Here is a 25233-nt window from a genome sequence, read left to right as displayed (position 1 = left end):
GTTCGGAATTTGAGTCAGTGACAAAAATGGTATTCGGAATTTGAGACATATGTAATTGAACATATTTTTAGTTTCTTACCATGAGTATGTAGTTTTTAAATAAATTTCATTGTATTCAATTGAAAAAAAGGCTCTATTGTATCAAAAAATCATATTAAATTCGCGAAACAGTACCGTTTTGATTAATGAGACACTGTTTAATGGCCAACAAAGTTTAAGTGTTCGGATTTTGTGAGAAAACGGTAGTTAACTGTACCTTCAATTAGAGGAAGCCAACAAAGATCGAACATTATATCGATTGTTCAATAACCAAATTATCAAACAGAATCGGTTTACCAATTTAATCGTTCACCTCAAATATAAATAGTAATACCTCATCAGAGTGAATACACAATTAACCATGTAAATCAATTTATAGAACGTAAAACGAACTCGATATAAAAGTAGTAAGATCAACAATACACGTTCGTTAAAAAAACATCTTCATTATGGTTTGTGGTTGACTATGACAGTATCTTGGCAGTTGATCTTAGAAAGGTCAAAGGTTGCTGAACGGCTTTTTCATCCCCCGCATTAACGCCTACTTGTGATACTGTGAAATGTTACAAGCAAGGAAACTTCCAGACAAAAGGACCTTCCGTCTACCAGAAATTGCAGTAATGATCTTAATATTTCCCTTTCAAACATAGACATCTATTTCAATATAATGTGTCTTCTGTTCTTCATTTTCATGTGAGACACAACATTCATCATTACTGCCGTTTCGGTTATCAAATTCTGTCACTAGTGCAACCTTTAGCATGGATGCACCGTCGAATTTTCAGAATGCGAATCTTTCTGCTAAAGATTTCGTTATCATGCGATGTGTATTGAAAATTAGGGAAATCAGGAAAGAATGTGGTCAATGGTTGTAACGAGAAAACGCGGAAGGAAGTGTGTGCGTGAAAATGAATGAGAGGAATGTTGAAATATTCCGTCCATACTGTGTGTTTTCCTCAGTCATGATTTTTCTCACGTTCCGTTACATTATGTTCACTGGCTATAACTGAAGCAGGACTGCCAGTTCACATTGGGCTGCTACTAAAATTCCATTGTTCATGAAGAAACTCACGACTCAGATCTCTCCAACGGACAGTTTCTATGCCATGTTATGGATTCATAATTTCATCCGTAATTTTGTTGAATGTATAAAAATAAATAAAAACAACTAAGTACAAGCAACCGGAAAAAAGAATTTTTGGTTCAGTTCCAGAAATACATCTGTCAAGTGATGAATATTTGACAAAATAATTTTGAATAAATATTTACCAACATAAACAAGGTAATCTCATGTCGATGGCAACAATGTCGTGCGAGCTTATACGCGCGTATTGGGCGAAGCATACGCACGTACACACTGTCCTCAACTCTCTCGCTCTATCTCTCCCACCACGATTTTTTCCCCAAAAGGGAGAATTTTCTTATCCGTTACTTTCGCTACACACACTATGAGCTCTAGGGAAATCCAGGACCATAGAATCCCTTCAGAGCATTTGCCTGAACCATTTCAGCTTTTCGAAAAATTGAACAAAAATTTGGCGGCCAGGAATCCAGAATTAGATTGGATGTGAGATGCTATTGTCCCAGTCAAAATAGGTGTGTGAGAAAATTTCTCCCCTGATTTTCCCGAATAAATTTCCATCCTCCTTCTGACTGGCAGCCATTTTCATTTCCCACTACAATTGTGATTTTCGAATGTCAATATGAGAGGAAGAATTTTCTCATGCAATATTTTCCTCTTCACAATTCCTCCTAGCGGTGGAGCAATAATTTTCCAGCGGAAATTTTTCCAAATTTCAAGGTTTCTAGTAGTTATATATGACGCAGCTTCCATACCTATTCCATGAGGCTAAATTATACAATCTCTTTTTCTTTTATTAGTTTGCAATTTAATATTTTTTTACCTATGAACTTTTCGTCGACATCTATCGAGACATACGGATCGATGAGTTGATCACCGAGTCTGCCGAAAGTCATCGTATGTCGCGTCTGGAAGTCCGTAGGCCTCAGGCCACAGGCTTCACAGACTTTCAAACGTAGTGTACCCGTAAACATCTTCTCGTCCTTGGAGTCCCAGTTTCCAGCTTTGAAGGAGATGCGTGTTGCTTATATCCTAGATTTGGGGTTCAGGCACGATGAACGAAATCGATATTCCACACTAGTTTTGCTTTTTATTATTTTCCCCTTCTTCACACTCGACACTTCATATCATTGCTATGCAGGCTCACAAATCTTCACGAGATCTATTTGTACCCCATGAAAATTTCTCGCTACGAATCCAAGTTGCACTGCACCACAAAAAAATTGATCACTCCCGCACAATCCAAAAACTTATGATACCTAATACATATCACAAAATTGATAGATTTTCCTCCTTTTCTGTGTGTATCTTTCTGCTATTGGTCCTTCAACCCAGAGGAGAAAAACGTCGAATTTTTCACTTCCCGTACATTTCTGCACCATCAAACCTTTTTTCACTGACTGACTGACTGACGGGCTCAGAAGAAAACGCAGCCACCAGCGCTAGTGAGCGAGAACAATATCGCTCTTTGCTCGGAGAAACGGGACTTTGGGACGGATTTTGGATATATGGAACACATCAAAACCTACTGTATCAGCGTATATCAGTTTTGCCTTGTAGCAACTATATTCGCGGAGAATTCGACTCTCAGTGACTGGACCTGTATTGGTATGAATGCCCTTACAAGTGTGCTAACTTCGATGATGATGGTGAAGTTCTCACGTTGGCACGAGTATGAGATTTTCCTCTCTAGTGAAGGCTAGCTTTCTTCACCCATCATTGCGTTGTGTATGCATCAACATCCATGGGAGCTCTCACTGCACACATTGTCATATTTCTGTTTCTTATAAGATTTTTGACAGCTGTTTTGTAGCAAGAGCAATATCGCAATTTGCTGAAAATGACAGGTGGTCATTACACTCAGAGAAATTATTAGCGCAATATTTTCGTTTGGAGTTCTTTGGAAGTTGAGATATCTGACGTATGAAATTTCATACGCTGAGCCGATACAGTATCAAAAATGGAAATCATCGAACAAAACGATTTTATTTCATAAAATCCAACTTCAACAACCATTTTCATGGTTTATTCACTTTCGTGTACTGCCGTTCTACACATAATTGCCCCACGATTCATAGGGATTGCATAGAACATAGTACAGTTATGCGTAGAACGGCAGTGAATCGGATTTAGTATCACTGAGTATGGTACCGGAAAAAGCACTCCGAAGGGTGCAAAACCACTTCACACTTCAAGCAAATAAATGTCGTACATCGGTTGCAATACGCACACCTTCGTTGGGTACCAGTTGGATTCGTATTAATGAAATGATTTATTCCGTCAAACCTAACTTCCGACGACTTCGAGAGTTTAGGCTTGATCTGCATGAACTCGATCCTTGCTGGATTTATGTCACTCATCCGAATTTAAGTCATTCTTTCCCAGTGTCTGGCTCTCCGCTTCTTGCTGCTGCCCGAGGAGCATTCTTGTGGTTGGCCTCGTTCAATGTTGCTCTCGACATTCATTTGTTTGCCAAAACCGGAAGGGCCGTCCTCCAGCATCCACATCGCTGTCGCCACCGCTTGGGGGCACGATGACAAAGTCAATATCATTTGTTGACACTAGATTTTCGAAAGCGTCTCTGTTAATTGTAATAATTGTACAGCTCCTCCGGATTATCGGGAAGCTGATATATCCTATTGAAAGAAAAATATATTGTAGTTGCACAGCGTATGAAATTTCATACGCTCAAAAGTGAACATAGATTTTTTGCAGTTTCATAATTTTCTTCGGATTTTTTGCTAGATATAATTTTTTACACTCGTTTAGTAGTGTTGTGTCACAGATTTGAGCAATTTAGAATCCTTTAAGAGATAAAACTTTGATAAATTTATGTTCACTTTTGCGACTCCATTAAACTCGAACTTTGCAAGCTTCAATACACAACAAAACAACAAAAACGACAGATAAAATGACACTGACACAAAAAACACTCTTAAATTGTCATGTGGTATCATTCAAAATGCGCTTAACACTTTAGTTTCATCAAAACCAGTTTTTCAAAACGGGCATTTTTGCGTATTAAATTTCATACGCTGGGCACTAATGGGTTAATGAATTTCTAGTGAAATTTAGTTTAATTGAACTGATATTTGCGACAAATCAACAGTTTCGACGTCTGTGCACATATTCTAGGAGAGGTGATCAGATATTTTGTTTAATTTCAGCGATTATTTCGCATTTTCTCGCACGCAAACCTATGTTCCACTGATTGTCCGGTTTGTATGAAACACAGGATACGATCCTTTGGCAATGCTCGACCGACCTTTAGCGAGCGTCGGACGGCATACATTTGCCTGATGCATTACGTTTGTCCGGTTAATTTATGAAACTCATCGATAATACCGAAGTAAAGTGCTTCTTCTACCCTACCCTGAATACATCCATCAGTAATTCTCAGTGGCGATGCGAATGATATGAAAGGAGTCCTGAAGAAGAAATTAAAACCTTAAAGCGTAAAAGAGGAAAAAGAATCACAAAGAAAGAGTAGGGGGAAGTCACGAATACTACTCTTCTAATCCTAACGTTTCATACGTCAGTCCTCCCTTACTGTGTGTCATCTTGATTAGGAAATATATGCCAAAACCAACGTAGTGTTTCAAGTGTTATCAATTTTGCCACATCACTGATTAATCCCACACAGAGTCGATTTGTTGCAAGTGAGAGCACGGATAAGTGCGGAAATGACTTGTTCTGTAGGAATTGCAGAAGCAAAATAAATAAAAAAATAATTACGCTCGTACTTTGGACGTTTCGATGACTCGTATGTCTCTAAATCGACTCAGCAACGACATGATGAACGCAATCTAAACATTCGTGGAGAAGCTCGAACCTTTTAAGGTGAAGGTGGAAGGAAGCCACAAATGGCTACCACAATTGCGCTCATTTCTTTCATCGCCCTCCCTCACCCCTCGCCCGATATGCCAAATAATCCAATAATTTGCGAAACAAAGTGTAGAAAATTATCTTTTTGGCACACTTCCCATCAAGTATTATCAACTAAACCCTAATCGATTACTCACAAGATATTAAATTTTCATTTGACGTCGCAATGTATAATGAAAAACGTCGAAAAACTTAAGCTAGTGCTCTGAAAGTTAAATTTTAATTTTTAAATTTTCCGCAATGATTTTGTTATATTGGTGAAAGCATCGTTAATTTTTTCGACACTGACGCCAGACAACATCATCGAAACAGCTATAAATACCACTCAATAAAATGTTATTCCTATTCAATAAAATAAAATTGTGTTCATATCAATACAATAATTATTATAATATAAGTTTTAGCAACTTTAACATTGGTTAAGATAATTGTATTGCAGAGCTTGGAAGACTGCCACGGCTGCCTCTGCTGTCAAAATGGGTAAACGGAAAAGTATTACATTCAATCAAAATGCCTCGGCCGACGAAGAGAAGGGTTAAAGCTCTCCAACGTAAATATGTAAAAAAATACGATCAACGAAGGAAAATATTAAGGAATTATCAACTATAACCATCTGTTTGATGGTCTGCTTTGGTTTCCTCAAACACCTTGTTTTTTTTTAAATTTACTGATTACAATAACTTTGAATTTGTGACATCTCGTGCCGTTGCTATAAGGTAACATCGCAATTCTTTCCTTGCTATTTTTATGCTCTGGAACATTTTTTCAGTCTCAATGGCTAAAGTATAAGTGGAAATATACTTCCAAAGGGCGAACAATTGATTCAATTTATTACAGACCATTTCGTAAATTCGTAACGAAATGACTGAACAATTTTGGGATGCTGAATGTGAAACCATTGTCAGGAACAGTTATGGCATATTTTTTTACTACGCGCAGAATTTAGCCAGAAGAGCGATACAAATAACTTCCAGAGTAAGGTTGAAGAAATCTAAGAATAAAGAACAAATCGCTACTGTGCTACTGTGCCCAAAATACATAACGTATAAAAAACGAATTTTGAGCCACCTCTCTCTATAACGCAAGACATTAACACATTAGAAATAACACAATCTCAATCTTTGTTTTTTAACAACATCATATCTTTATTCATTTAACATTATGATATTATGATTCAAAATCCACATATCAAATATAGTTACATAATCCTACGTCAACTGTGCAGTCATGGTTCGAATACAAACCTTCAACTTTCTTTTGACAAAAAAAAACAAAAAATAGAAACAAACATCAAATGAATGGTTGTATGGTTAGCGTAACAGCCTCACAATCCGATCGGCCTGGGTTCAATCCCAGCTGGCGTCGTTGGGATTTTCTGAGGCGAAAAATCTCTGGTTACGTCTTCCTTCGGAGCGGAAGTAAAAGAAGATGGCCCGGCTCATGAGTTGTTGAGTCTGATAGGTAGGAACAGGTGGAGTCGCCTCCCTGATGTCGGTGATTGGCACTAAAGTGGCGGAAATAGGCCGACGAAAAATAAGCGAAGATAAAAAAAAAAATCAAATGAAACAATAAATTATTTCCGTTATTTTTTTCCAAAAAGAATTAGGAAAGTCCACGTGGACAAAAGGGGAAGGGATATAACAAATGTCCACGCTTGTCCACGGAGGGGGAGTGTCACAAAAAAAGTAAGAGTAACAGAAATAACACGTGAGAAAAAGCGATATGTCACAAGTAGACTAGAAATATTCTGACGCGGGAAAAACATCCTGGGTATACCCATGATGTTTTTTCTGCGTTTTCTGCCATACAGAAAATACGTAACTTTTATTTTAAATTTATTTTTACGTTTCTGTTTTTCGGAATTTATTCTGAGGTCTATGTAATGCGTCCAAAGTCCCCATCTAACGAGGATGAGGAATTGAGGCGACTACAAGTTGCCGAAATGACGCGATCTGAGTCGGCCGCTCCCGTGGCCGAGTGGTTAGCGTCATAACTAACATGCCGGGTGTTCGGGTTCGATTCCCGTTCTGGTCGGGGGAATTTTTCGTCAAAGAAATTTCCTCCGACTTGCACTGTGATCACGCGTATTCTAGAGCTTGCCACTCAGAATTCATTCAAGGCGTGTTATTTGGCATAGAAATCTCAACTAAGTACTAATAAAAATGGCGCAAGTAATAATACTACGTTGAGACGGCGAAGTTCCTCTAGGAACGTTAGTGCCATTGAAGAAGAAGAAGAAGAAGAGTCGGCCGCCGAACCATCACCGGAAGCGGCGGTCTCTCGCACACAAACCTGTGTTCCACTGATTGCTCAGTTAGTTTGAAACATAGGATAAGATCCTTTAGTAAAGTCCGACCGAGCTTTAGCGAGTTGTTGCCTTATTTTACTCATGATCTTATCCGGGAATCGTTCGAACGACATTCGGAATGAACTTTGAAAAAAAAAGGATTGCTATTAATTTAATAAATTTGTACGTAGTAATGAATCGTTCGTTTCTATTTTAAAACTAGTTGTGTTATACATGTTTTGCATATCATAATGTTAGGTACGCACGCTCAACAGAGCACCATAATTAGGATCACATTGCATTAAAGGGAACTGTGATATTTGTACTTACATTTATGCTTGGCGCAAAACGTTATATTTATTTCGAACAAATTTACATTCGTTTGGCCTTAATATTCCAAAAAAAAAAACTGACTCTATTTAACAATGTCTGTAACGAGTCCGGCAGCAATGGTTACTCCACCGACTCGCAACATGATTCTCCCGAGTTCTTTGCAGTCAGCGTAACGCTCCATGCAAATAGGTCGCTGAAATTCAATATCAACCAGGGCACATGAATTGTTACCCAAAAAACGGGGATTTTTCTTGATCACTTCGCCTGTACCTTTATGAAGTTGTGCTTTCAGTTTGTAAATTATTGCTGGTTCAATCAGTGACTGGTGATGCAGAAGGACTGGATAGCCCATTGTAATGGGGACTTTGATATTAAACACCACAATACGGGCGCGAATCCTTGTTGACAGAGGGATTGGATTGTAGATGTCACTGAGTATGTACCCTACAGCAATGTTCGCAACATCGATGTTTGCCAACGTGATGGAGACCTGGTCGCCAGCAAAACAGGTCGTATATTGCACCTCTTCTATCGTAATGTTCTTAACAACGGCTTGCTCTTTGCTAGGACACACGAGCACTTTGTCGTTCGCACAAATGATACCGGATTCAATGCGACCAGATATACAAAACACAGATCCCGTACCTTTGAAAATATCCGAAACTGGCATTCGAAAGGGTTTATCAATCGAGCGCTCTGGTGTTTTGAAGCAGTCTGAAAATGTTATTCGAATATAACTATCGGATCAACTATACTCAATGAGAATACTCACCTATGACCTTCAGCAATGTGGGACCTTTATACCATTTCAATAGCTCGGGATCAGTTGGATCTTTGACTAAATTTTGACCGGTTAGGCCTGAGCAGGGAACGTAAGTCACATCAGACTCCTTGAACCCAGCCTGCTTTAGGAACACCTTCAATTTGCTTACGATTTCATCGAAACGGTCTTTAGACCAATTCACTGTGTCCAATTTGTTCACAACTACTCCCAGCTGATTCACACCTAATGAACGCACTAGCAGGGCATGCTCTCTCGTTTGGCCTCCTTGTTCGAATCCTGTCTCGAATTCACCCCTCGTGGCATCAACTACAAGCAGTGCAACGTCCGCTTGATTTGCTCCTGAGATCATATTTGGAATGAAATCCTTATGTCCAGGTGCATCCAACAGCGTTATCTAAAAAGTAAATAACATTAAAATTGGTGCTCTGCTGCATTGCCGCTCCGAAACAAAAACCTGTTTATTATCTGTTTCAAACTTCGAACATCCGACGTCCATTGTAATGCCACGTTCGCGTTCCTCTCCTGTTTCATCCAACACCCACGCATACATAAAACTCTGCTTGCCTAATTTTTTACTCTCATGTTCATTTTTCAACATTACTCGTTGAGGAATATTATCGGTGTCGTAGAGTAAATGCCCCATGAGCGTACTCTTGCCAGCATCTACATGTCCTATCACTACCATGTGAATATGTTGCTTATCCGAGCCGCGCTCCTTCTTGAACAGGTCCTGAGCGTTGCGCTGTGGCTCTTTTGGGAGCTGTTTAAACGATTGATTCTGTTGCTTCGATTCATCGCTTGATTCTGGTGTATTACGACCAGATGCCGAAGGTGAGAGAGTCCTGGGACTAGTGGGGACATCGAAACCGAGTGTGACGCCAGCTCTTTTGACAGTTGGCGTAATCAGTATAGAAGGCTTCAATGGATCTCCAGTCGGGATAGCCGTTGTCAGCAGCGACTGATTCTGGTGGAGCAGCTTTTCTGATTTCTTCATTAAAAGTGCACTTATACCTGGGGAAAGTTTAAAGTGTATCTTGGAGCAATATCTTTTTTCCATGAACACAAATCTAATAGGGTTAGTATATATTGACTATTGACTATTATTTCTAGTGAATATTTTGGGTGTTAAATAAAACATAAAACTAATGTATTGAAGGTGTGTTTGAATGTTTTAACAATCTATAAAATTAATCGAATGTGACCGATAATAAAGAACGAATGAAACGATCTGAATGAAGGTTTGTACCAGCCTGTTTGAAACCATATTATTTCGTCGTTTACATTAAATCAAGGAGTATTCATACCGTTATTCTATATTTGAAACTGTAATTTTCCTTCCTTTATTCAAGGACTTGCAAATGTATTTATTGCTCTTCAACAAAACTGCATGAATATGAGGATTGAATGTTTTGCTCAACGTAGGCGAATAAGGTACTATGAAACGATTTTCCATGTCAATGTCCTCACCTCACGAAGTTCGAGATTCAGCTGTGAGGCCACCAGACATGAATTATGTACCGCAGGCATCGGGTGACGAAGACCTGCAGCTTTTTTATGTTCTCCGGTAATACACACCACGTCTCGCTGGCATACAACAGCACGGATTTCACGTACGAGTTGAAGATTCGGATTTTGGTGTGAAAACTTATCTGGTTGGTTTTCCACACATTTCGTAAACTCGCAAAAGCAGTCCTCGCCTTCTTGATCCGTGCACCTCTGTCGATCCTGGTACCACCATCCGACCCTATCTGGCTGCCAAAATATTGAAAGCTTTCTACGATCTCCACTGCTTGCACCGCTACTGTGAAGTTCGGGCGATTGTTCACGTTTACATCCAAGGATTTGGTCTTTTGAGACCTGCAGCAGAGGAGCGTTCCGCAAGGTAATCCAGCTTATTCTGCACATCCGGGCGCCGTTGTGTTATTAGTACAACATCATCAGCCAGCTCGAAGTCGTTCAGATTATTCATAGTAACAGGCTGCCAAAGCAGCCCACGGTTCGGTACGTGGTCAATTGCACCCGCCATGATCTCGTCAAATACGATGAGGAATCGTAGCGATGATGGTATACATCCTTGCCTCACACCGGCGACTACCCGGATCGGGTCGGACAAAGCTCCATTCTGCAGGACACTGCACGTGAAAGCCTCGCATTGCACTTCGATGAGATTGACGATTTTATCTGGGACTCCTTTGAGTTTCAAGGCACCCCACAGATTTTCGTGATTGAGTCGCTCAAAAGCTTTTTCGTAGTCAATGAAAACCAAATATAGGGACTCTTGGAATTCGTTGATCTGCTCCAGGATGATGCGGAGTGTGACAATATGGTCCACACAAGATCTTCCGGCATGAAATCCTGCCTGCTGCCGTCTGAGGGTCCTGTCGTTCTTCTCCTGTATCCGTTCTAGGATGACTTTGCACAGATCTTTCAGAACAATACACAGTAACATGATGCCTCGCCAATTATCGCACACAGTCCACCTACGCTTGTCCCGCCTACAGGAGCGTTTAACTTCCTTCTCCAGAACCGCTTACTGTTAACGGGTTTCGTTTTTGGCTCCTATGGTTTTCGCCCGCTCAATCGCGGCTTTAGCTCCTCTACGCTCCTCCATCATCTGCTAGGTTCCATACGTGATCCACTCTTTCCTCTGGGTGTGCAGCTGGCCCAGGTTATTCTCACTACTCTCGATGAAGGCGTTCTTGATGGCCGTCCACTGTTTTTCTACGTTGCCACATTTCAGAATATCCTCTGCTCGAGTCTCAAGCCCACCAACGAACGACCTTTTCACAGCTGGATCTTCTAGTTGGCGTATGTTGAATCGCAGTCCAAGTCTCTTCACCTGTCGCTGGATCCGTGAAAGGCGGCACAAGTGGATCTCGCCAACCAGAAGGTGATGGTCAAACGTGATGTTGGCGCTGCGTTTATTCCGAACGTCAAGAAGGCTCCGTCTCCATTTTCGCAGAATACAAAATTACGATACGTTCGGGTAATTCTGATTCGATCGGATTTCAGAATACGGGTGAGTAGTTGTTCAGTAGACAGATTTGGAATTTCCGAGGAAATTACACTATCCATTTTCTCAGGGCCACATTTTGCCGACTAACCAAACTAAAAATGTGTGTATGGGGTAATCCTCGCTTCTTCAACTCAACAGAAACATCCAGCAAAATGTGGGATTCAATCCGACCGCACTTCATTTTTTATTTGAACACACACGCAATGCTTTGCCATGAAATTACACATGACAATGTACTGCGTTTTGGATTGACAATAGCAAAAACTGTGTAGGCTTTGTTTATGATAGCGTCTCACAAGTGAATGTATTCTTCATTACGCCGCTTTTGTTGATTGTGTCCTAGGTATTGCAATCATTCGCACTTTACCTTCGCGTACATGTCGACCATAAATTGTTGGCACAGCTCACGACATCGTAGAATGGCGTAGTCCGGACCACGTCGAAACATCCTATGATATACATAAAAATCCATCGCGCGCACTATCTTATTTGTTCGAGTCCTCTAACCGCATGTTCATAAATATTAATTCCAAATTAGAAAAGATGTTCATAATGTATGAAATATCTGTGGCGGGGTCTCGTTTTTTAATGTTTGTGTAAGGGTGGGTTTAGACTAGTGATATATTCATGTGAAGAAATATGATGAGATTTATAGAAATCGCATCAACCGTTTACACTAGCGTGAACTTCTATAATGAATATATTCATATTTTCAATGAATTTATTCACCTGAAGTAGAACTGCATCCAACTTTAGTGATTTCTCACCAGTGAGAAATTCACAAGCGTTTACATATGCTGAATTTATTCAAGTTATATATACCTCGAATAAGTGTATCATATTTATTCTCACCCGTTTACACCTATTTTCACGTGAATAAATCCATCTATAGCTATAGATCTCCCTAATGTAAACCCGCCATAATACTGTAGAACCACGATTACCAGCGGAATAATCTGGCAACGTCACCTCCGATAGCGAAAATCGCGTATAACGCAGTAGATGACTGAAAATCTAGTCCAAACGGATTTTTGATCACAGAAACCCTACTGACTAACACTATAGTCACACATATTCTAGAGTTTGTCACTCAGAATATATTCAAGGCGTATTGCTTGGCATAGAAATCTCAACTAAATACTTGAGAAGGTGAACGTTAGGTGCCATTGGAGAACATGGCGAGAGTCGTATGAATGGTGTGTGTCAACGATGAATTCTTCGAATCACAATTTCTCGCTACACCTACCATGATTCCAGCAACGCTTGCACATTGAATCTGCATACTTGCTCTTTAGCTTGTGTTTTTTCAGGATTGAGGACAATAGCGGGATCGTCATTTTGTAATCCGAGCAAGTGTGAATTGAAAAATTTAAACACTTCATTGTGCAAATTCTAAAAGGCTTCCAGCTCAAATTGAGCTTGCTTGTGTATGTATGGATGGAAGTTCGATGAAGAGGTGTAGCGCTATCTGTCATTTAACCCTCCTGTACTCGCGTGCAAAATCATAACACGTTTACTCGCGCACGGTGTCACAGACCGAAAATTGAATTTCTCTGTAATGTTGCCATTGTGTATTTTTCAGGCTTTATTTGCATTCATTTGAAGAAGAGGGTATAAATGAATGAAAAAACTCCAAAAAATATGTTTTCTTCGTCTTTATTATCGTCATCTAATTCAGCCTCCTTTAAAGCTGAGAGAGAGGAGCCAGCTGAATGACAGATAGTTTGTTTTCTTCTTATTCTTTTTACGCATTCTCATCAAGAAAATTCCAAACTGACAATTTCAATCAAGCAAGTTGTTGTCATTCATTTATGAGAAAAGTGTTCAAACTTGACGTGAAACTTTGTTAGTGAGTACATTTGTGCGTTTTATCTCCGATTTGATTTTTAACATAGGACTGCGTCTAACAGGAATATATGGGGGGTAAAAATTTGAACACTGATCATATTATTTATTATAATAATCATATTATAATAAAAGATGTACCAGGTCAACCCACATCATGGCTTCTAGCGGCATCGGCCCATTCAAACATTTTTTACTTTTGATAATTTCGATATAGTTGTCCTAAAGAATTATTTCTATGATTTCTAAAACAAAATCCAAAATTAGAAGCAAACTGACTTTTATGATTCGTTTGTCGGTGGAGATCTTGTGTGAATTTATGGGTGTTTTGGGCCCATTTGACTTTTTCCGATCGTTCATTCAGTTTTCGCGAATTCTTGTATTCTTTCACTGGTTCCAGGTTGATCTATTGCTGCAAGCTCGACGAATCGATTTTTGCAATGTGGGCGATGATTGTCTATCTCCGATGCAATTTGAATGTGCAGCGTACACCCAGATTGTTTTACGCGGATTTTCCAATTAACGCGGTTTTTTTACGAGATACGTATCCCCCGCGTAAAAAAACCTGTGTGTATGTGGAATACATAAAATAAGAGCTTATCTTCCAATGAAAATAGCCAACATTGATTTCTCTCAGGTGCATTTTGAGGGAATTTTGTTTGTGTCCGATGGAAATAATACTAGGTTGACTAAAAAGGATGCTGTGTCTGCATTTTTAACAGGCATTCGGATGAAGATGAGAATTATACCACCAGTCTCTCGTCATCTTTGCCATGATATTCCTGCCCATCACTGATGGACCATATGCAATATTCAAATTTGACATGCAGGTTTAATCAAGGCAATAGTATCACTGAAGATCCAATCGAATTGACCGATAGTGAAGGTGAACCAATAGATTCTTTCTAGATTCTTTCTCCCCTTTATGTGTAATATAATTTGTATACCATTTCCCATATACAACATATCTGTCGTCCAATCAATCTGCATAAATGTTGCGCTCACTCTGCCCTCCCTCACAACACCCACTTCCCGTTTGTGACATTGATGAGTGAACAGTTTTAGTGCGAGTGTCGAGCAGGAATGAATTGTCTTTCTCAAGATTCATTGTACTCCTAATAAGTGCTCGAAAGATGTAATCTTACGTTGATCGCACTTGATCGAAGAAATTACAAAAAGAATGTATTTGACCGCAGTATTTGATAAACTCTTTCTGAAAAGAACTGGATTTGATTTGCTGAAAACACTATCTTGTTTTCTCTCGTGTTGTGCGTTATGTGTAGCGATGGTAGGTTTTTTCGAAGCTGCTACTGATTTCTATGAGTTCGGCGTTTTCGGCTTGCATGCAACGATTTTTGAGGATTTGTTTGGCTTTTGCTTTCGGGCAGCCACACCAGCAGCTTTCTTCTTGCTGGTCGCCTTCTTCACAGCAGCAAGTTTGTTTTTTTGCAGCAGTAACTGTTCCAAAATGATCTAACCGCTGTACAATTATAATTGAGTGGAGCTGGCACCTACTTATATACAGATTTTTGTGATTTCAATAGCTTGCTTTCAAAACAATTTTTGAGCTATTGAAACAAGTTTTTGGATCAATAAGTAACACACATATAACGCGTAGATTTCTTTCTTTGGAATGAAGCGGTTATCATACCATTTCTTTCAACCGGCGAAGAGGGTTTATTGCTCAAAATCCTGTTTCTCCAATGTAACACTCTCATTCTCGATGCCTTGAACTTACACCCCAGTATAGAAATGAAAAATGTAGTCCAACGTCAACATTATTTTCACATAAAACGTCTTGCAAAAAAATATCATGTTGAAATTTTCTACATATTTCAATACTTCCCCTTGGTTCACCGTGACTGGTTCGCGCTGACATAGGGGTGATCACAACAAACGCGAGCTGGCTCCTCTCTCTTAGCTTTAAAGTAGAGTATTTTTTGATACTCCAACACAAATAACGAAATTTGAATTTTTCACTGTCATTAATTGAAAGTAAGCAACTGAATATAATTCATGGAAGTACAAAGAGCTTTAAAATAACATAAAAACGTATTATTCGATTGTGGTTTCATTGGAGTAAGAATCAGAACATAGCATAAGTGCATGCTCGAAACAAACATATTTGTTACATTTCATGCAGTTGTTGCGTGTTTTTCGGGTCTTTTATCGAAGAGAAGAATGTATAACGACCTTCTGGATAAATATTCCACGCCACTAACATTAATTTATACATTCCATTCAACAATATTCTAGAATATGAAAAAATGCACTTGTCCAAAAAAGTTACTCCTATATTCGCGTCGGTGTGTCAGACCGAAAGTGTAAAAAAGTGACACGTCCCCTTCTTACCAACACATGGGATACGCTAAACGATGACGAACGACGAATAGAGATGAAGCTAGAGAGAATCGCAAAGTAGTGGAGTTGATGTTTTCTGAGAAATGAACGAATTATTGATTTCTCGGTCTGGAAGACCAATGCGCGAGTATAGGAGTCATAACAACGTAAATAAATTGGTTATGTTTGAAAAACGAACAACGGTAAAATTATTTGAATACTGCTCAAACAAACATACTAAAATCGCGATTAAAAATAAAAAATGTTTTTTAAATTTAGGGTTATATACATGAATCTAAATTTATAAAAAAGGCAGTCAGATTTTTTCTGCATAGCGCCAACCTAATCGATATTAAATATATGGTAGTCGGATTCCTAGCGGTACCATATATAATTGACGACCTATTCTCATGCCTACCAAGCTTTTGTGCATAATTTCGGTCGAGCCGTTTCGAAGAACGAAACGAAGCACAAACATCGTAACACGAGATTTTTGGATATATAGAAATTGAAACAAAAATCAGTTTATAATAAATCGATAGAACCTACTATAGAGAACACGGAATTATTTACTTCGGAAGGTTTCACAACCAACAATAACATTGAAGACATGTTGAATACTTTGCTTATCTATTTGAACATCGAATATTTAAAATACCATTAAAAAGTGACATGTGTAAAATGTGGTGCAATAGTTTGTTATTAAATAAATGTAGACTACAAATACAGCTGATCAAAAAAAAAAAAAATATTGTTCCTGGTTTTTTCAATTGTTCATCTCAGGTCCTCGGTAGCATTAGGCGCTGAATAATGGTACCAGAACAATCACTGCTATTGGTATCTGCAATTCTTTCTCATATGCCCAAGAATGATATCATCCGGTGAAGGAACATTGAAACGGAAAGGCACTACATCGGGTTTGCTTATGAAACCATGTTGGATACGCGTTTTCTGTCGTTTCCGATAACGTACACATAAAACTTTGCCTAAACCAGAGGACACCGTAGAAATATTAACAAATGTCTGTTTCATAATTGCGGAGCAATCGATCGAGCAAGATTCGTCTATAATCGGTTTCGTCTCGACAATGTCACAATCAATGAATCCATAATGGATTGGTACTTCCTTCGATTGAGTAATTTTTGGACGAAGGGTAACTTCAGATTTATCTTTTATCAAAGCTGATTTCAGATCTACTATCCAATCCTTCGTCCCGAGTGGTGTTTGCGTTTTAAATTTTGAAGTAGAACCGTTGTAACCAGGTGGTGGTCTAATAGATGGCGTGTTGAAAATGTTTGGTACAGTAAAGCCAACGCCTAGTGGGCTTCCGGTCGGGGTTTCCCCCTTGGACTGTAAGTGGAAACGTGCCAAGTCGGTTAGATTGGAAAATGTACTTTCTGAAGGAGACGATGAAACCATTCCGCTGTCGCTGGTACCGATTGATAGGTCGGACAGTTTAGGCGTTAACGCATGACCTTCAGTCTCATCATCAGTTTTCTCTTCATCGCTAATATTTACGACATCCATTTGATTTTTCTTCACGCGCATTTTAACCAAATCACTGAGATTAGCAATCAGCGTTGGGATTTCCTTTCCTTGCCCTGGACAGGTTCCGAAACGCACCGCAGGTAGACAAAATTGCGGCGTTTGTTTCACTGTTATATTTGCTGTAAAAATTTTGGGAATTGTAAAATCTTACCTTCCGTAAGCAATCCAAGCAAGGTACACATTCGTTGAAAACACCAAATTGAACGTGAAAATAGAAGAGACATTTGGAAATATGTTAAAAACTGTCAACACTACATTAACTACAAGATTGAGAGAGAGTATAGATAATTCTGATGATAGTAGTCTACGCTCACCCGATTTTATATGAAATAAGCGAATATATTTCACCAGCAATCGTAAGAGCATTGCATGAATTTGCGTATGGTCAGTGTGTAACGTTGTGATTATTTTGAAACAGAAAAACAAATGACTTCAGAAAAAACGGAAGAAACTTGAATTAACAGCAATCAAACTGCCAACACTGCCACAAATTCTTGCAAAATGTTGTGAAACGCTATCACAACGTGAAACAGGAGGCATTAGGTCGTATGAATAAAAAAAAGAATTTACTTATTCTGCCCGTTTCCAAGTAAAGTAAACTTTGCTAGTATTTACTTGAATCCGTATGAATAAAAGTTTACTTTACTAATTTGATTTTCGAATTCGAACATAGTTTTTACTTTGTCAAACATCTATCAACTGATTGTTTAGGTTTCGTTTCAAAACGTTCTTTTTGGACAAAGCGTGAATTCGCGATGAAAAAGGAATAGGTCCCTATCTCGTTAGTGTAATACCTATCATATTAGAAGACACGAAGCCAGTTTTCAAATGTTAAAATTTGAATGAAAATGTTCACATCATTTAATCACTTAAAACACTTTTTCCGACTTTTATTTAACCCTTTGTCTATACATTTCCAACATCATTACTGAAACTTTTCGTTATAATATAAAGTTGTCTTCAGAAACAATATCGTACAAGAGTTTTTCACCACCTGCAAACAAAAGTGTTTTTCATTTGAACAGAATGCCAAATTGGTACGGAAAGGTTATTTTTCATTCATAATTTAAATTTTAAAAACGTGTTCATTCCGCCTGAAAATCAATCAATTTTTTACGCTCCCCTGAACTAGTAAACGAAGCTCAATGCCATCAATGCGGATCGTTAACTTGTTTAACTTCAAGCACAAGATAGCAGCATTAAACATAAATCGGATATGACATCAAAACGAATGATAGTGTTTTCAGATCCAAAGTATGCTCATGAGCATACTTGATAATATCGAAGTAAATACTTGATGAATGCTGTTTTATTCATACGAAATCAGCTAAACATCCATTTTCGAAAAGTAAATATTTTGTTGTTTCTTTTATTCATACCAAACGTAGTAAAAACTTAATCTCACTGCTCGAATGAAGTAAAGGTGAATTTTGTTTTTATTCATACGGCCTAGTAGAAAGAATGGTTGTTCAGTCTCAGTTTTTTCGAAAGATTCATTTGGTGCAGATATGTTATAACGATCCAGATTACAAAAACGCGTGAGGGCATTAGAAATTGCTCATAAACGGAAAGGAATAAAATTTTCAAATAGTCACCTTTTTCGACAGGTTCCAAATTATCCTTCCTGACGTTTTCGACGGAAGTAGCCGACGCCTTGCTACTGTTCAGAACTTCATCCAAAGCTTTATTGAAATCGTAATTGTGTTTCATAATTGCTTCAACCAGTTGCCTATCGGTGACTGATTCACCGACAATGTTCCTAATTTCGTCCATGCACGAAACCAATCGCGTTCGATCTACGTCATTCAATTCCGGAAGTTGATAGCACTAAAGACAAAATGCGGAAGTTAGTTTTCAACTGTTGCTGGTTTAAAATTGAAAAACTAATGATACGATTCGTTATAACAACCTCTGAATCTCGTCTTGCGTGTCTCTTGTCTTCTTCGCGATCTGCTTCCAATTCATCATCATCCTCTTCTTCAATATCTCGGTTGTTTGCCAGGAAAGCAGACATGCTCTGCTCACCTTTTGCCCTATCATAGATCCATTGTTGAGCATCCGTTGGAGAGATACATTCGTCTTCCACTGACTGACCGTAATGATAGTCATCATCATCATCGTATTCTGGAACACAAAATTCACAATCACCAGAGATAAAAAAGTGAACCAAATATTGCACCTTCGTAATTCAACGAACGAACATTCCGATGGCGAGACATTCTGCTTCAATATCACTGTTTTTCTCTTGTATTTAGCACAAAGATTCTCAGAACATTTGAGTTACGTTGTAAGGGCACCCTAGCCAATTCACACCGTACCCGTCGTTAATTCATTTCTTGAAAGATTTATAAAAAAATAAATTATTGATTACGTCTGATTGCAAAGAAAATAAGCTGCCAATAGAACAACAGAAACACGCATTATCACTTTAGGTATGTCAGTTGGCAGTGATTCCTATATAAAGGTAGGTTTAGAGTTCCCGTGAACGTGAACGCGGACAAACACTTTTTTGTTAATAATTCATCAGTCCATATATAAATCGCGAGGAAAACATCTTGAAACGATAGGAAGAAACATTTTCTAGTCGAAAAACATGTTTAAACACAATTCATATTGATAAAAGTGGATTAATTCAATATTTCACAACGGTTCTGAATTTCCACCGTGGAATCGAGATGTTGGTGAACTCACCATAGTTCACCGACTTCGGTGAACGTGAACATGAAAACAGTGGTGAATATAGACGTCAAAATATTTCCCCGTTCATGTTCACGTTCAAATGTCCCAAGGCATTCTGAAAATTATTTCACCGTGAACTGTAATAGGATATGTTTAGCAATTTTCTAGTTTTGAATGAAAATTTTGATATGGATGAAATTTCATTCAATCGGATCTCTGCGCGGGTTAAAAAACTTCGTTGCTTTGGGTTGATTCGTGAACAACTGTATATTTTAACCGAATTACTTTATTGAAGATCGATGTTTATTTACTTCACGTTTATTGCCGAACTTTTAATATGAACGTGAACGTGAACAAAATTATTCTATTCACCACGATTTTTTGAGTTGTATGTTCGCAATGTAGTTCACCGTGAAATGATCGTACTCAAGGCGCGTAGAAGTATATCCTAAGGTGGGCCAACTTGCTAAAACCACTCTTCAGCCATCTTGGAAATCTACTGTGTTTTGTTTGTAAACAAAACACAATACGCTTGTGCCGGAGCTCGCTCGTGATCAGTCTGTCTCTTTCACGCTTCAAGGAAATAATTCCCCTTCTGCTTTCTTCCGTACTGTTTTCATATACCGCTCCCCTAACCAACTTAGTGACGAAACGGCCTCACCTAGTACCATAGACCCGTCTTGGATCGTACTATTCCACCACCTGTTCAAGTTCACGTTCACGGGAACTCTAAACCAGGCTGAAGGGTGGAGAAGACGGTGGAGTGTGTGAGTATATAACTTCGATATCACACACTTCATACCTCGTGGCGTAATTATTTATACATCTCGTTGTCTACTGCTTCCATTTGAATAAGCTATTTTAGCTGTGTTTTTAATTTAAAAAATAATCGTTTTTTAGTAACTCACAATGTCACAGTATGAGGAGTGAAAAGGATTGTCGGTTAAGCACAAACCCGGAGTTCGTTAGTTCGACTAGAGAGGCAAGTGAAGCTGTCAAATTCTGACAGAATTTTTCCAACTTGCGAGATAAGTGTTGTTTTTTTGGATCTGAAAAGTTCATTAAAAAATTCAAGTTAAAAAAAAAATATATATATAAATATATATATATACAGAAAATTGTCTCTAAATCAGCTAGAGACGAATGAACTGCAAAAGTTTAAAGTCTCTATAATACAAGACCTTCCTTCTAAATCAGCATACCGAGGCACCACTCAGTGTCGCATTAGAGGAGATTTTGTCCTGTTATTGGACATTCGCGATGACAATGGTATAGTGTCGACGTCTCGTGGCGACTTTCAATGTGGGGCCATAATTTGCGCCCCGAACTCGATGTTTACAAAAATGTCCAATGAAACTTGTCGCATTACAGGTCTGTCCAATTAGAAAAATGCTGCATTAAATGGAACTTACTGTACATGTCTGATAATAAGCTAGATTTAGAATTAGAGTCGAATCCCTATGCAAATAAAAATAGTCTATTTGATGACAACAAAATCGAAACTCGTTGCCCGCTGTCACAGTTTCCTCCACTACCGCTTCCGCTATTTCTGCTGCTGCCACAGCTACATGCTAGAATGAAGGCCTTAGCATATGAGCTCTACTTTGTGGTTAGAAAACGAATGATGTTTTCGGAAGCTACAGACAAATTTATTTCATTCTACTGGCGGTAAAATCACAAGGGTAGTGGGTTATAATATAATTCTTGAAAAAAAATAAAATTAAATAAATTTAAAAACATAAAAAATATGAAATGTAAAATTATATTCCACTGTTACGCCGGATTTTCAATCATCCACATTGAGCGCGATTTTTTTTTCTACAATAATGCCGGATTTACAATCCTTCACAATGAGTGCGATTGAAAGCCTGCATTGTAAAGGAAGCATTATGCCGGATTTACAATCATCCACAATGAGCGCGATTTTTTTCTTCAATGGCGATTTCATAGCAATCCCCCATGACAGTGCAAAAAAAGATAGAACTCTTCAAGCTTTGGCTACGAAAATCGCGTTGCTTTGATGGGAGACACTACATACAACAGACAGGTGGGACAAAATATGCTTGATGGGTGGAACGATATATCGAAATAAATGTTCAGTTCTATACATATGAAACGCTTCATAAAATGAGAGCTGAATCAATCACCTATTGCAAGAGTTTTGCTGCATAATCATAAGTATTTTTACAGATTTTTGTTAATATTTGAATGAATTCGTTAGTTTTTCAATTAGGCGTCGTGCACAAATTACGTAACGCGATAAGGGGAGGGAAGGGGGTCGAGGTTGCGTTACTTTCTGTGTATTAGAGATAGGAAATTGCGTTACGTAGGGGGGAGGGGGTCCAAAATCCGGACTTTTAGAGTTACGTAATTTGTGCACGACGCCTTATTAATTATATGGAGTTTTATACTTGCATTCACATTTCTAGCGATATAATTTTGTTCCACCAATTTAGTACGACCTTGTCCATAACAAATAATGGCAGTATAGCTCGGTTAAAAGTTCCCTTGAACGTGAACTTGAACACGTGGTGGAATAGTACGATCATTTCACGGTGAACTACATTGCTAATGCTTTCTTCAAATGCAGGCTTTTAATCGCATGCGATATACTCACTCGCGATATTTTTCAGTGCAGCTCTTTACAATGGTGCGCGATATCGCGAGATGATCTGTCATAATCTGTCGGTCAAACCAAGACGGGTCTATGGTACTAGGTGAGGCCGTTTCGTCACTAAGTTGGTTAGAGGAGCGGTATATGAAAACAGTACGGAAGAAAGCAGAAGGGGAATTATTTGCTTGTAGCGTGAAAGAGACAGACTGATCACGAGCGAGCTTCGGCACTAGCGTATTGTGTTTTGTTTACAAACAAAACACAGTAGACTTCCAAGATGGCTGAAGAGTGGTTTTAGCAAGTTGGCCCACCTTAGGATATACTTCTAGGCGCCTTGGGTCAAACCTGCGTTTCTCTAACCAAACTGCCATTATTTGTTATGGACAAGGTCGTACTAAATTGGTGGAACAAAATCATAACGCTAGAAATGTGAAAGCAAGTATAAAACTCCAGATAATTAATAATCGAAAAACTAACGAATTCAATCCAATATTAACAAAAATGCGTAAAAATAATTATTATTATGCAGAAAAACACTTGCAACAGGTAATCGATTCAGCTCTCACTTTATGAAGCGCCTCATATGTATAGAACTGAACATTTATTTCGATATATCGTTCCCCCCATCAAGCATATTTTGTTCCACCTGTCTGATGTATGTAGTGTCTCTCATCAAAGCAACGCGATTTTCGCAGCCAAAGCTTGGAGAGTTCTATCTTTTTTCGCGCTGTCATGGGTGATTTCGCGCTTTGCTCTGATTGGTTGACGAATAAAAATCGTTATTGAAGAAAAAAATCGCGCTCATTGTGAAGGATTGTAAATCCGGCATAACAAACAACTCAAAAAATCGTGGTGAATAGAACGAATTGCATCCATATCAAAATTTTCATTGAAAACATGAGAATTGCTAAACATATCCTTTTACAGTTCACGGTGAAATAATTTTCAGAATGCCTTGGGACATTCGAACGTGAACATGAACGAGGAAACATTTTGACGTCTATATTCACCACTGTTTTCACGTTCACATTCACCGAAGTCGGTGAACTATGGTGAATTCACCAACATCGCGATTCCACGGTGGAAATTCAGAATCGTTGTGAAATATTCACCTCTATTCCGGTACACGAACGGGTTTGAAATTAGCAAAATGATGCATTTTGTAACCCGTTCGACTTCAAATAAGCACTTTTATCAATCCGTTCGACTTCGAATTATTTCGAAATTTGTTTTTCATCAATGCAAGGATGCCAAATTCGCAGACTTGTTCGCAATTTTACTGATATTTAATTTTCGTCGCAAGCTCTATTCTCCTGCGGAGTTATATTTTCAGTTGCAGATTACAGTGATATGGTATTTCTCTTCTTTATGGTTTGGTTCACTTTCCTGCGCTAACAACCTCTTTTTTAGACATCACTTTGCGATTCTAACGGTTAAAAAGGTAGCTGGCGGATATTTACTCATTAACATTTTCGTAGCGGACTTAAAAAAACATCTGGCATCTCTGGAGGCGATGACGTTTATACCAGGGACAGACATACAGCTGTACTTGCGTTGTACGTGTACAGCGTTGTACGTGTACAGCGTTGTACGTGTACAGCGTTGTACAGGTACCATCGTACCATAACAGACATACTTTGGTTGTACATTGTACCGTATGTCAAACTGACAATCAGATATTTTTCCAATTTCCACCACATATTTCAATGAAAAAGGTTTTTATTTAGTGTCTAAACTATCAAACACAACAAAAAAGTTTCCAATCTGAGTTATTAACTTAAAAGAAAGTCAATGAAAAGAACGTTTATCAAGTGATTTGATTCTGCTTGTTCATGCTACCCACCACTAACCGTCTATGGCGCTGCGCACAGTACAACTGTAGCCATGTACAGCGGTAAAACAGGTCGGTACAGGTACAGCGATTGTACCGAGTTGCTTGCATGGTTCTTGCGCTGTACATGGTGACAGACATACAATTTTCGAAGTACAACGCAAGTACAGCTGTATGTCTGTCATAAGTATTAGGCTAAGGTTACTTTGGATAGGAGTACGCACGAAAATTTGATTGTACGAATAGAAACAAACAATTTTGTTCGATAGAAGCTGACGAATACGAACGAAGCAAGGGGGAAGCAATGTAACCACACCAATACAACTCAATGTGGTTGTTTAGCTTCACTATTGCATACAATTCGTACGACCACTTTTCTGCATCCAGTGTCACCGCCGCCTTACTCTGGCAAAACCCAAAACGCAAGATGTGTAGAATAAAGGTGTGACCGTGTGGTCAATAAGTGCGCGAGGGGAAACGGTATAAATATACAGAGGATTGTGGGAAGGGATTTGACTGCAAATAGAGATGTCTAAATTTTTCGTTTATTCGATTGTCGATTAATCGTGGGGTGATTTTTATATATTCGATTGATTCGAATAATTGTCTTTCAGTATTCGATTATTCGAGCGAATATTTATTTCTTGTAATCAAAACAAACAGACATTTATGATAAAAAAATATGTCATAATTTTGAAGTTCATGATGTTTTTAGGTTGATTAAAAAAAGAGCACACCATGAAAATGATGCACAATACAGGGCGGACTTGATTATATACAGTTTCTGATTCCTTTTCATTGTATATAATCGAGTCAGAAAAAAGTTTTTAATCGTTTTTTGTATGTTTTTTCATTTCTTGAATATAAAACAGGAATTTGATTTTTGATTCACCCCCTCAAAGTCAGAAAATACCTTTCTCGCATGAAAAAAATAAATTTATCCAGATTCTT

General features: G+C 38.5%; 2 protein-coding genes across 5 annotated transcripts in view; both read right to left on the bottom strand.

Moving 5' to 3' along the window:
* LOC129776757 (protein kinase C) overlaps positions 1 to 2696 on the bottom strand; it is a 34509-nt gene extending 31813 nt beyond the window's left edge. The window contains exon 1 of one of the 2 annotated variants that reach the window (XM_055782585.1): positions 1944 to 2696. In XM_055782585.1, coding sequence (XP_055638560.1) covers positions 1944 to 2094 — 151 coding nt within the window. In that variant the 5' untranslated portion in view covers positions 2095 to 2696. The remainder of the gene's footprint in view (positions 1 to 1943) is intronic. The other variant, XM_055782584.1, reaches the window with a different exon arrangement.
* A 4957-nt stretch (positions 2697 to 7653) lies between these two features.
* On the bottom strand, positions 7654 to 19837 carry LOC129776758 (protein HBS1). Of its 3 annotated transcripts, none has more exons than XM_055782589.1 (7): positions 19806 to 19837; positions 19338 to 19493; positions 19068 to 19282; positions 18754 to 18985; positions 8864 to 9420; positions 8398 to 8803; positions 7654 to 8339 (listed from the first exon to the last, which is right to left on the bottom strand). In XM_055782589.1, the coding sequence occupies exons 2-7, from the start codon at positions 19375 to 19377 to the stop codon at positions 7708 to 7710; spliced, it is 2082 nt and encodes a 693-aa protein (XP_055638564.1). In that variant the 5' UTR covers positions 19378 to 19493; positions 19806 to 19837; the 3' UTR covers positions 7654 to 7707. The 3 variants fall into 3 exon arrangements, with proteins under 3 accessions (XP_055638564.1, XP_055638563.1, XP_055638562.1); XM_055782588.1 differs by lacking the exon at positions 19806 to 19837 and adding an exon at positions 19586 to 19797; XM_055782587.1 differs by lacking the exon at positions 19806 to 19837 and having other exon boundaries at positions 19338 to 19797.
* Between the last annotated feature and the right edge of the window lie 5396 nt (positions 19838 to 25233).

Source organism: Toxorhynchites rutilus, chromosome 3, assembly GCF_029784135.1.
Source record: "Toxorhynchites rutilus septentrionalis strain SRP chromosome 3, ASM2978413v1, whole genome shotgun sequence".
Taxonomy (NCBI): domain Eukaryota; kingdom Metazoa; phylum Arthropoda; class Insecta; order Diptera; family Culicidae; genus Toxorhynchites; species Toxorhynchites rutilus.
The sequence above is the reverse complement of the archived record's forward strand: the minus strand, read 5'-3'. Positions and strand labels throughout refer to the sequence as shown.

What these genes read in the sequence shown, in the direction of transcription:
- LOC129776758 (XM_055782589.1), bottom strand. Translation starts at nt 19,377, where the DNA reads ATGTCTCGCCATCGGAATGTTCGTTCGTTGAATTACGAAG. An exon ending in TTTGGAACCTGTCGAAAAAG is followed by an intron (nt 9,421 to 18,753) that starts GTGACTATTTGA and finishes AACTTTCCCCAG; the next exon opens with GTATAAGTGCACTTTTAATG. An exon ending in CACATTGCTGAAGGTCATAG is followed by an intron (nt 8,340 to 8,397) that starts GTGAGTATTCTC and finishes TAACATTTTCAG; the next exon opens with ACTGCTTCAAAACACCAGAG.